We start from the raw sequence: 11,168 nt of genomic DNA on the forward strand, positions 1-11,168 counted from the left end.
ACTTCTCAAAGCTCAACTACTGGGAAATCCCCCTCTGAGCTCTCCTGTTTCCATCTGAGCAGAATCATTTGCTGGCTTGGCAGATCATGGGCCCCCATCTTGCAGTGACACCCCGCTCCAGCCAGCCAGAGCCGGGCCTTCAGGAGTCCAGCTGGCAGGAGGAGGTGCTGCTGCGGGGCCTGGCCTTGCACAGGTAAGGAAGGTGAACCTTCCTGGGGGCTCTGGTAGTTGGTAACTTCCCTGGGGTCAGACCATCTTCCGGGGCATTGGGCCAGAGTGGATCCCAAGCTAAGGCAAAAGAGTTGGGCTCAGATGGAAGAAATAATGGGTGCTCCAGGAAAAGAGGCGATCCTGGTGTCCTGAGCAAAATCGTTGAAGGGAAGAGCAGAGGCTGCTCCAGTCAGATCCCCGGATCTCCTTTTCCAGCACAGCTAGGAGGCCAGCATTCTTGCACTGACAAACCACCATTTGCCACTATCAGCTCTTGCACAAGTGTGTGGAAGATGTGTGCAAGAGCATACAGTATAAGCTGCCATAGGCAGCTTGGTGGCTGCTTCATCCTAGCCTGTGCTGGGTTGCTTCCCTCCCCCATCCTTTGCTTGGCATCCTCCCTCTCTCTGCCCCTGATACCCTGCCAGGCTGGGCAGTGACTCCAGGCTGTTTTCTTCCCTTGGTGCTACCTTGCTCCAGAACCAAACCTCTGGGCCAGGAAGTGTCCCTAAGAGCACAGGCTAGAAAGCCCCCCCCCTCCCAGCACTGGGATGAGCCTAGAGATTGGAGTGCATTGGGGAATGTTGTATTGGGGAGCGGGTTATGTTGAGGATGCTGCTTTGTTTTATCACGGCTGGTGTGTGAGCTACCCAGAGTTATGACACATAGGATGGGCAGCCATACCGGTCTGAATTAATTCTAAAACAGGGACTAAGTCAGCATGAAGGTTCTGGGATTTCTGCTAAAAGCGAAATGTCCCTGAAGCAGAAGGTCTCGCTGTCCCCGGTGAGAAAAGGACAATTAAAAACGTGGGCTAGTTCGTGAATCGTGGTGGAACGGCGGATTCCAGCTTGTCGGCGACCCCCGCTGTCCCCGGCCCGGGTGCTGCTCCGAGCTAATGAGCAGGAGAGCGCCGCTCCGCCGTCGGGCTGAACGCTCAGCGGGGCCGGGCAGTCCGGAGAGGGCTCCACTCTCCCCTCGCCCGGGGAGGGGAAGGGCGGCAACGGCGGCGGCTGGGTTGCCGGAGGAAGGAGGGGCGGGGGCGAGGCGCGTGTCGTCAACCGGCCGGGGGAGGGCCTGCCGAGGCGCCCGCGCATAAAAGTGGCCGGAGCGAGGGAACCGCCGCGCAAAGGGGCCAGGGCAGCGCGGGAGCGGCGTTCTCCGGCCCGGCCGCCTCCCCCCAAGCAGGCGCCCCGGTCCTCGACGACCCCTGTCCCGCCTGGCGCGCGGGACGTGGCGGGGCCGCGATCGGGGTCGGGCGTGAGCGGCTCGTCCCGGCCTCGGAGACCTGGCGCTCGCCGCCCGGAGGAGCCGCTGCTGGAGAGGTGGGCGCGAGACGAGAGCGCGCTTGGCGCAGTGCATCCGAGGGGGGGAGGCGGGGATCGGCCGCCAGATTGCCCGGGCTTCTAGGAACGCAGGCCGGGGCCCGGGGCGGGGTAAAGCTGAGGGCCCGCTGGGCAGCGCTCTTGGGACAAGGCGGTTCCGCGCCACCGGCCCGGCTCCGGCGTCTAGTTTCGAGGCGCACACGTGTTCTCCAGAGGAAGTTTGCAGCGGGGGCGGCTCGCCTTTGGCAGGCCCGTTTCCACGCGCGGAATTCTTCACATTCCGTACAGCCGGCCGTGGAAGTCGGCGAGGTGCGGCTGGGGCGCCGAACTCGCAGGAAAAGGCGGCTTTATCTGAAGGAAGGTCAGAATAACGGAATGGGGCAACGCGTGTGTAGGAGGTGGGGAGAGCTCTGGAACAAAGGAAGGGTTTCTGGAGCGGCTGGGCGTCTGTCACCAGCCCCAGAAGGAGGCCGGGCCGTGCCGTGCCGGAGCCCTTTTCCCGTTCATCCCGCTGCTGTGTGCACGCGCGTGAAGAAACTGCTTCCGAAGCCCTGTTTGGCGTCCTTTAAAGGCGGCCCTGGCCTCGGCAGGCGTGTGAACGGGCGGCTGACCCGCTTTTGGCGAGGCGCAGCGTCTTTGACCCAGAGGGAGCTGCGCGCCTGGAAATAAATGCTCCTTCCCTTTGGCGGCTCTGAACAGCCCCCCCCCCTTGCCTTTTCCCTTTTGCTATTCTTCCTAGAGCCAGATTGAACACAAAGGCTGCTCTGATCCCAGTGTGTTGGGGAGGGGTCATTGGGTCATCCCGCAAGGAAGGGAATAGAAACCAGACTAGACTGCCCCTTTGGCCATCTTTGGCTTCCAATGGAGCCCAGTCCAGAGGGGAAGCAAAAGGGCTCAAAGAGAATGTCTTTATGAGGGACACATCCATCCCTAGCCTCCTCCCCCCCCCCCAGCTTATAATTCCAGCCAGTGGTGGGATTCAGATATGTGAACAACCGGTTCTCTGTCTGGATGCCGTTTCCAGAAGTCCATTCTGGGCCTGGGAAACAAAAAATTAGCTACCGGTTCTGCCGAAGTGGTGTAACCGGCTGAATCCCACCACTGATTCCAGCCTTTCATTTTCCTCAGAAATTCCAATCTTCTTGCCAAAAACTGAGGGTGTTTGCACCTGAACAGGGAGTAAGAATCCTGTGCTAGAAAAGCCAAAAAGCCCTTCAGCTTTACTTCCTGCATTCTCTGATTCCTCCAGGCTCAACTGTCCAGAGCAGATGGGGGGAGGTCAAGACGAGCCTTGTGAACAGCAGGCGCCGGGAAGGCCCCCCCCCCCCAGGGCCAAGCCCAAACCCCTGGTGCAGTTCCCTGCGTAGCTGATGGACCAACAAAGACTGCTCAGATGCACTCAGTAATTTGCTCAGAAAAATAAAGGAACTTTTGATTCATGCGAGTGAGCCAAATTTAGAGACCAGCCGTGGCTGCAGGTAGGAAGGGGTTCTGCCCACCTGCCACGAGCTGCCAAGCCCTCCTCCCCCCTCCTGTCCCAGTCCTGCAGGCTCTTGTAAGGGACACGCAGCCAGCCTTTCTTCCCATTGGGTCAGCTGCATGAATTCTCCTCTGAGCCTGGTGGACTGCGAAGTCTCTCAATCAGGACTGCAGCGGGGGGGGGGGGCAATGCACAGCCCTTGCTGGAGGGCTTGGGCGATAACTGGGACTCTGCTGGGAGAGGAATTTCTTCTCTCCAAAGAGCCTGAAAAGGATGCTGAATGGATTAAAAAGGGTCGTCATCAGGTTCTGCAAGCTTTCTTTGGAAGTGAGACATCTGTTTTCTTTTTATCTATATCCAGATTAAATTGACCAACAAACTCCATCCCATTAACGCTTTTTTTAAAATTGAGCCAAACTCCCATGTTGGGCGTTTCCATTCTTCCACCTGGCACCAGAATGGTGGGTATAGTTTTGAGCAGAGGTCAAATTGCTGCCCAACAACCTAAGCCATCACGGCTGTCAGTTCCTCCTGGAACAGCGATGAGGGCAAAAGGATGGTTTGCAGGGTTCAGAGGTGTGCATACGGGAGTCAGGCAGCCCTGGCCGCAGGAGCACCACCCCACCTGGGCAGGGGAAGCCTAACCTTCCTGCGCTTCCATCTTTTCCAGGGGGGGCTCAGGATGGCCTTAGCAGACGACACCAGCGCTGCCAGACTCATGGAGGGCTCGGCTTTCCCAGAGATTGTGGAGCTGAACGTGGGTGGTCAGGTCTACCTGACCCGCCACAGCACCCTGCAGGGCATGCCTGGCTCCTTCCTCTGGGATCTCTTCAGCCAGCAGAGTGCCCAGTCCTTGGCCCGGGACAGCAAAGGCCGCTTCTTCATTGACCGGGACGGTTTTCTCTTCCGCTACATCCTGGACTACCTGAGGGACCGGCAACTGGTGCTTCCCGAGCGCTTCCCCGAGCGGAGCCGCCTGCGGCGGGAGGCTGAGTTCTTCAAGCTGCCTGACCTGGCCAAGAGCCTGGCGCCCAAGATCAGCAAGCAAGACTCCCTGGGCGAGGAGCCCTGCGCCAGTGACCCTGAGGAGCTCTCCCCCGGCACAGAGGCTGTCCGCACCCTGGGGGCAGCTGGCACACTCTTGGCCAGCCTCCCTGGCAGCTCCCTGGCACCTGCAGCTGGGATCGGCATGGGGCAGGAGGCCCGACGGTCCGGCTTCATCACCATCGGCTACCGGGGCTCTTACACTCTGGGGAGAGACAGCCAAACAGATGCCAAGTTCCGGCGGGTGGCGAGGATCATGGTATGCGGAAAGACCTCCCTGGCGAAGGAGGTCTTTGGGGAGACCCTCAATGACAGCAGGGACCCTGACCGCCCCCCTGAGCGCTACACCTCCAGGTACTACCTCAAGTTCACATTCCTGGAGCAGGCCTTCGACCGACTGGCTGACGCCGGCTTCCACATGGTGACCTGCAACTCCACTGGGACATGTGCCTTTGCTCACGAACAGACGGATGACAAGATCTGGACCTCGTACACAGAGTACGTTTTCCACCGTGAATGAGCTTCGAGCCCCAGCGAAGCCAAAGCGCCAAAGCTGGTGATCCTTCATGCTCTGCTGATGGCGCTTTCATTCAATGCCCTCCAACTTTGAGTCTCTTCCCTGCCATGTTTCCAGCCTGCACCCCGGCAGCTCCTGAAGGATGCCAACTCTTCTGCCCTGCCACAGCCCCCCGAATCATGGACGCGGTACTGCTGGAGGAGGAGGAAAAGGAGGACGGTGTGCCGGGGGTGGGGTGGCGTCCCTGCAGCAATACTCTGCTGGCTCCTGCAGAGCCAAGATGAGGGTGGCAGTTTCATTGCGGGCCTTGCAGTGAAGCAAGTTGGGAAGGACCCTGACTGGACCCATGGGTGCTTGCCAGGCATTCTGCTGCCAGCCCTTACCCCATCACTCCTTTGAGCAGCTGCGTCCATTGGGTGTGGGGCTTTTGATGTCAGTGAGCCAAAAGCGCTAAAACCCCTTGCCTCATATGCCCTGGCATGGCTAAATGCACCCATTTTCCTTGATTGAAGTGGGGGTGACTGTGACCTTGGTGCCCAGTTTGAAAGGTGCCAGGGGTCATGGGGGCAGTGGATTCTTTGCACACCGAAAGCCTCACTCACTTTCTAAAGTGCCATCAAAAGTTTCTGTTAGAAGTAAGGAGAATGTGGGGAGGGGGGTGCAGGAGGCATACCCACCATCCAGCATACAAGCAGGGCATATTCACCAACCTGGGGGTGCTTGTGGGGGGAGAGCAGAGCCCCACATATAAGAGGCCATGTTATGTTTGCAGAAAGCCTTTGCTTCAGGAGAGTGTTTTGCTCCTAGCTGGAAGAAAGGCCGTCTCAGTTGGGCACCGGCAGAAGCCCCAGATGCTTAAAGACTACCCTTGAGTGTCCTTCTTCCATGCCCACAGTTGTTTGAGTTACAGAGGTAGGAAGGGGAAGTCTACAGGTGAGCATTGTCCAAGCTGGAGATCAGCAAAGCTCTGCACTGCGTATTTTGAGCTGGGTTGCCACTGTCGCAGGATCAGGGGCCACGCATAATAAAGGAACGAAAGAGATCTTGGCACCCGTCTCCTTCTTAATAGATCAAGGAGCCCCTGTGGGAGAGAATGCTGTTGGCAGAGGCAGCAGGTGAACCAGAGGTATTTTGCAAGAAGAATGCCTGTCCTCCCTCCCACTATGAAAATGCCCAAAGTGTCGCCATGGCATCCTTCCCTCTGGAATGGCCCAAGCCTTAGTCTGCAGGGGTCACCAAACAGCCCTTCGCTCTCTCTTGGTCAGTAGAAGGCAGGTAGCTAATCTTCAGGAGAAGGTCCAGAACCTCCTCATGGGTCACACTCACTTCTGCGAGGTGAGGCATCCCACCATCCACCACCACCCCGTTCCGAGATCTCCCTCTCAAGCTACTTGGTGTCTAAGGAGTAACCAGGTCCCAGAATCGGAAAGCCCGGGAGTTGAGGACCAGGAGACGTAGAGGACAGGAGGGAAGACCGTGAGGCACCCTCTGCTAATGAGGCAGTTATAAGGGCACATTCACGCAACATGTTCACACCAATCACAGAGTTAATGCAATTTCAGAGTTCATCCTACAATGAAGAATACATAAAATCCAGCTTTGTTTTGCAAAAATCCCAAACCATGAGAAACAAGCCAATCCCACCAGGCCTCCCTCAGTTTGGTCCCCCCAAGGTTTTTGCTCTTTTTCCAAATGCTGGAACAATGAAGATGGGAGGAGGCTTGCCCTTAGTTGAGACCATGGTTGGCCAAAGGGGATGGGTGGTCGGGCAGGACCTGTCCTGAACTCTCTAGACTAAATGTTCATAGATGAACCCTTTGCAAGTGCTCTTTCCCGAATACTGTCATGCTGTCACCCTAGTGTTAGGTCACATGAACTCGGAGAGGAAAATGGACGTCGCCAACAAAATTGGAGTTCTTGGGTATGGTTAGGAAGACACTGACTTTTGTAGCCTGCCCTATCTATGTTTCCTGGTAAAATACATGGGAAAATCCCATTGGAGGAAAATTCCACTTAGGGTTAGGTCACCATGAACTCATACGGCAAAAAGGACATCGGCAACAAATTCGGAGTGCTTGGGTATGGCTGGGGGGGAACTGACTTTTGTAGCCTGCCCTATCTATGTTTCCTGGTAAAATACATGGGAAAATCCCATTGGAGGAAAATTCCACTTAGGGTTAGGGTTAGGTCACCATGAATTCGGAGAGGAAAATGGACATCGCCAATAAACTCAGAGTGCTTGGGTATGGTTAGGAAGGCAGTGACTTTTGTAGCCTGCCCTATCTATGTTTCCTGGTAAAATACATGGGAAAATCCCATTGGAGGAAAATTCCACTTAGGGTTAGGGTTAGGTCAACATGAATTCGGAGAGGAAAATGGACATTGCCAACAAACTCGGAGTGCTTGGGAATGGTTAGGAAGGCACTGACTTTTGTAGCCTGCCCTATCTATGTTTCCTGGTAAAATACATGGGAAAATCCCGTTGGAGGAAAATTCCACTTAGGGTTAGGGTTAGGTCACCATGAATTCGGAGAGGAAAATGGACATCGCCAATAAACTCAGAGTGCTTGGGTATGGTTAGGAGGGCACTGACTTTTCTAGCCTACCCTATCTATGTTTCCTGGTAAAATACATGGGAAAATCCCATTGGAGGAAAATTCCACTTAGGGTTAGGGTTAGGTCACCATGAACTCATATGGCAAAATGGACATCGCCAACAAATTCGGAGTGCTTGGGTATGGTTAGGAAGGCACTGACTTTTCTAGCCTGCCGTTTCTATCTTTCGTGGTAAAATACATGGGAAAATCCCATTGGAGGAAAATTCCACTTAGGGTTAGGGTTAGGTCACCATGAATTCGGAGAGGAAAATGGACATCGCCAATAAACTCAGAGTGCTTGGGTATGGTTAGGAGGCACTGACTTTTCTAGCCTACCCTATGTATGTTTCCTGGTAAAATACATGGGAAAATCCCATTGGAGGAAAATTCCACTTAGGGTTAGGGTTAGGTCACCATGAATTCGGAGAGGAAAATGGACATCGCCAACAAACTCGGAGTGCTTGGGTATGGCTAGGAAGGCAGTGACTTTTGTAGCCTGCCCTATCTATGTTTCCTGGTAAAATACATGGGAAAATCCCATTGGAGGAAAATTCCACTTAGGGTTAGGGTTAGGTCACCATGAATTCGGAGAGGAAAATGGACATCGCCAATAAACTCAGAGTGCTTGGGTATGGTTAGGAGGGCACTGACTTTTCTAGCCTGCCCTATCTATGTTTCCTGGTAAAATACATGGGAAAATCCCATTGGAGGAAAATTCCACTTAGGGTTAGGGTTAGGTCACCATGAACTCATAGAGAAAAATGGACATCGCCAACAAACTGGAGTGCTTGGGTGGTTAGGAGGGCACTGACTTTTCTAGCCTGCCCTATCTATGTTTCCTGGTAAAATACATGGGAAAATCCCATTGGAGGAAAATTCCACTTAGGGTTAGGTTAGGTCACCATGAACTCATGGCAAAATGGACATCGCCAACAAATTCGGAGTGCTTGGGTATGGTTAGGAAGGCACTGACTTTTCTAGCCTGCCGTTTCTATCTTTCGTGGTAAAATACATGGGAAAATCCCATTGGAGGAAAATTCCACTTAGGGTTAGGGTTAGGTCACCATGAATTCGGAGAGGAAAATGGACATCGCCAATAAACTCAGAGTGCTTGGGTATGGTTAGGAAGGCACTGACTTTTCTAGCCTGCCCTATCTATGTTTCCTGGTAAAATACATGGGAAAATCCCATTGGAGGAAAATTCCACTTAGGGTTAGGGTTAGGTCACCATGAATTCGGAGAGGAAAATGGACATCGCCAACAAACTCGGAGTGCTTGGGTATGGCTAGGAAGGCAGTGACTTTTGTAGCCTGCCCTATCTATGTTTCCTGGTAAAATACATGGGAAAATCCCATTGGAGGAAAATTCCACTTAGGGTTAGGTCACCATGAATTCGGAGAGGAAAATGGACATCGCCAATAAACTCAGAGTGCTTGGGTATGGTTAGGAGGGCACTGACTTTTCGAGCCTACCGTATCTATGTTTCCTGGTAAAATACATGGGAAAATCCCATTGGAGGAAAATTCCACTTAGGGTTAGGGTTAGGTCACCATGAACTCATATGGCAAAATGGACATCGCCAACAAATTCAGAGTGCTTGGGTATGGTTAGGAAGGCACTGACTTTTCTAGCCTGCCCTATCTATGTTTCCTGGTAAAATACATGGGAAAATCCCATTGGAGGAAAATTCCACTTAGGGTTAGGGTTAGGTCACCATGAATTCGGAGAGGAAAATGGACATCGCCAATAAACTCAGAGTGCTTGGGTATGGTTAGGAGGGCACTGACTTTTCTAGCCTACCGTATCTATGTTTCCTGGTAAAATACATGGGAAAATCCCATTGGAGGAAAATTCCACTTAGGGTTAGGGTTAGGTCACCATGAACTCATATGGCAAAATGGACATCGCCAACAAATTCAGAGTGCTTGGGTATGGTTAGGAAGGCACTGACTTTTCTAGCCTGCCCTATCTATGTTTCCTGGTAAAATACATGGGAAAATCCCATTGGAGGAAAATTCCACTGAGGGTTAGGGTTAGGTCACCATGAATTCAGAGAGGAAAATGGACATCGCCAACAAACTCGGAGTGCTTGGGTATGGCAAGGAAGGCAGTGACTTTTGTAGCCTGCCCTATCTATGTTTCCTGGTAAAATACATGGGAAAATCCCATTGGAGGAAAATTCCACTTAGGGTTAGGGTTAGGTCACATGAATTCGGAGAGGAAAATGGACATCGCCAACAAACTCGGAATGCTTGGGTATGGTTAGGAAGGCAGTGACTTTTGTAGCCTGCCCTATCTATGTTTCCTGGTAAAATACATGGGAAAATCCCATTGGAGGAAAATTCCACTTAGGGTTAGGGTTAGATCACCATGAATTCGGAGAGGAAAATGGACATCGCCAAACAAACTCGAGTGCTTGGTATGGTTAGGAAGGCATGACTTTTCTAGCCTGCCTATCTATGTTTCCTGGTAAAATACATGGGAAAATCCCATTTGGAGGAAAATTCCACTTAGGGTTAGGGTTAGGTCACCATGAATTCGGAGAGGAAAATGGACATCGCCAACAAACTCGGAGTGCTTGGGTATGGTTAGGAAGGCACTGCCTTTTCTAGCCTGCCCTATGTATGTTTCCTGGTAAAATACATGGGAAAATCCCATTGGAGGAAAATTCCACTTAGGGTTAGGGTTAGGTCACCATGAATTCGGAGAGGAAAATGGACATTGCCAACAAACTCGGAGTGCTTGGGAATGGTTAGGAAGGTACTGACTTTTGTAGCCTGCCCTATCTATGTTTCCTGGTAAAATACATGGGAAAATCCCATTGGAGGAAAATTCCACTTAGGGTTAGGGTTAGGTCACCATGAATTCGGAGAGGAAAATGGACATCGCCAACAAATTCGGAGTGCTTGGGTATGGTTAGGAAGGCAGTGACTTTTGTAGCCTGCCCTATGTATGTTTCCTGGTAAAATACATGGGAAAATCCCATTGGAGGAAAATTCCACTTAGGGTTAGGGTTAGGTCACCATGAATTCGGAGAGGAAAATGGACATCGCCAACAAACTCGGAGTGCTTGGGTATGGTTAGGGAGGCAGTGACTTTTGTAGCCTGCCCTATCTATGTTTCCTGGTAAAATACATGGGAAAATCCCATTGAAGGAAAATTCCACTTAGGGTTAGGGTTAGGTCAACATGAATTCGGAGAGGAAAATGGACATTGCCAACAAACTCGGAGTGCTTGGGAATGGTTAGGAAGGCACTGACTTTTGTAGCCTGCCCTATCTATGTTTCCTGGTAAAATACATGGGAAAATCCCGTTGGAGGAAAATTCCACTTAGGGTTAGGGTTAGGTCACCATGAATTCGGAGAGGAAAATGGACATCGCCAATAAACTCAGAGTGCTTGGGTATGGTTAGGAGGGCACTGACTTTTCTAGCCTACCCTATCTATGTTTCCTGGTAAAATACATGGGAAAATCCCATTGGAGGAAAATTCCACTTAGGGTTAGGTTTAGGTCACCATGAACTCATATGGCAAAATGGACATCGCCAACAAATTCGGAGTGCTTGGGTATGGTTAGGAAGGCACTGACTTTTCTAGCCTGCCGTTTCTATCTTTCGTGGTAAAATACATGGGAAAATCCCATTGGAGGAAAATTCCACTTAGGGTTAGGGTTAGGTCACCATGAATTCGGAGAGGAAAATGGACATCGCCAATAAACTCAGAGTGCTTGGGTATGGTTAGGAAGGCACTGACTTTTCTAGCCTGCCCTATGTATGTTTCCTGGTAAAATACATGGGAAAATCCCATTGGAGGAAAATTCCACTTAGGGTTAGGTCACCATGAACTCATACGGCAAAAAGGACATCGGCAACAAATTCGGAGTGCTTGGGTATGGCTGGGGGGGAACTGACTTTTGTAGCCTGCCCTATCTATGTTTCCTGGTAAAATACATGGGAAAATCCCATTGGAGGAAAATTCCACTTAGGGTTAGGGTTA

General features: G+C 52.1%; 1 protein-coding gene across 2 annotated transcripts; it reads left to right on the top strand.

Moving 5' to 3' along the window:
* The first annotated feature begins 1,314 nt into the window (after positions 1–1,314).
* LOC120313220 (BTB/POZ domain-containing protein KCTD12-like) lies at positions 1,315–5,618 on the top strand. 2 transcript variants are annotated; one of them, XM_039354895.1, is made up of 2 exons: positions 1,315–1,535; positions 3,686–5,618. In XM_039354895.1, the coding sequence occupies exon 2, from the start codon at positions 3,698–3,700 to the stop codon at positions 4,577–4,579; it is 882 nt and encodes a 293-aa protein (XP_039210829.1). In that variant the 5' UTR covers positions 1,315–1,535; positions 3,686–3,697; the 3' UTR covers positions 4,580–5,618. The 2 variants fall into 2 exon arrangements, with proteins under 2 accessions (XP_039210829.1, XP_039210828.1); XM_039354894.1 differs by lacking the exon at positions 1,315–1,535 and adding an exon at positions 1,547–1,896.
* The last annotated feature ends 5,550 nt before the right edge of the window (positions 5,619–11,168 follow it).

This window comes from Crotalus tigris, unplaced genomic scaffold, assembly GCF_016545835.1.
Source record: "Crotalus tigris isolate CLP2741 ecotype Arizona unplaced genomic scaffold, ASM1654583v1 scf7180000018585.330925593:3314079, whole genome shotgun sequence".
In the NCBI taxonomy this organism is placed as follows: Eukaryota; Metazoa; Chordata; class Lepidosauria; order Squamata; family Viperidae; genus Crotalus; species Crotalus tigris.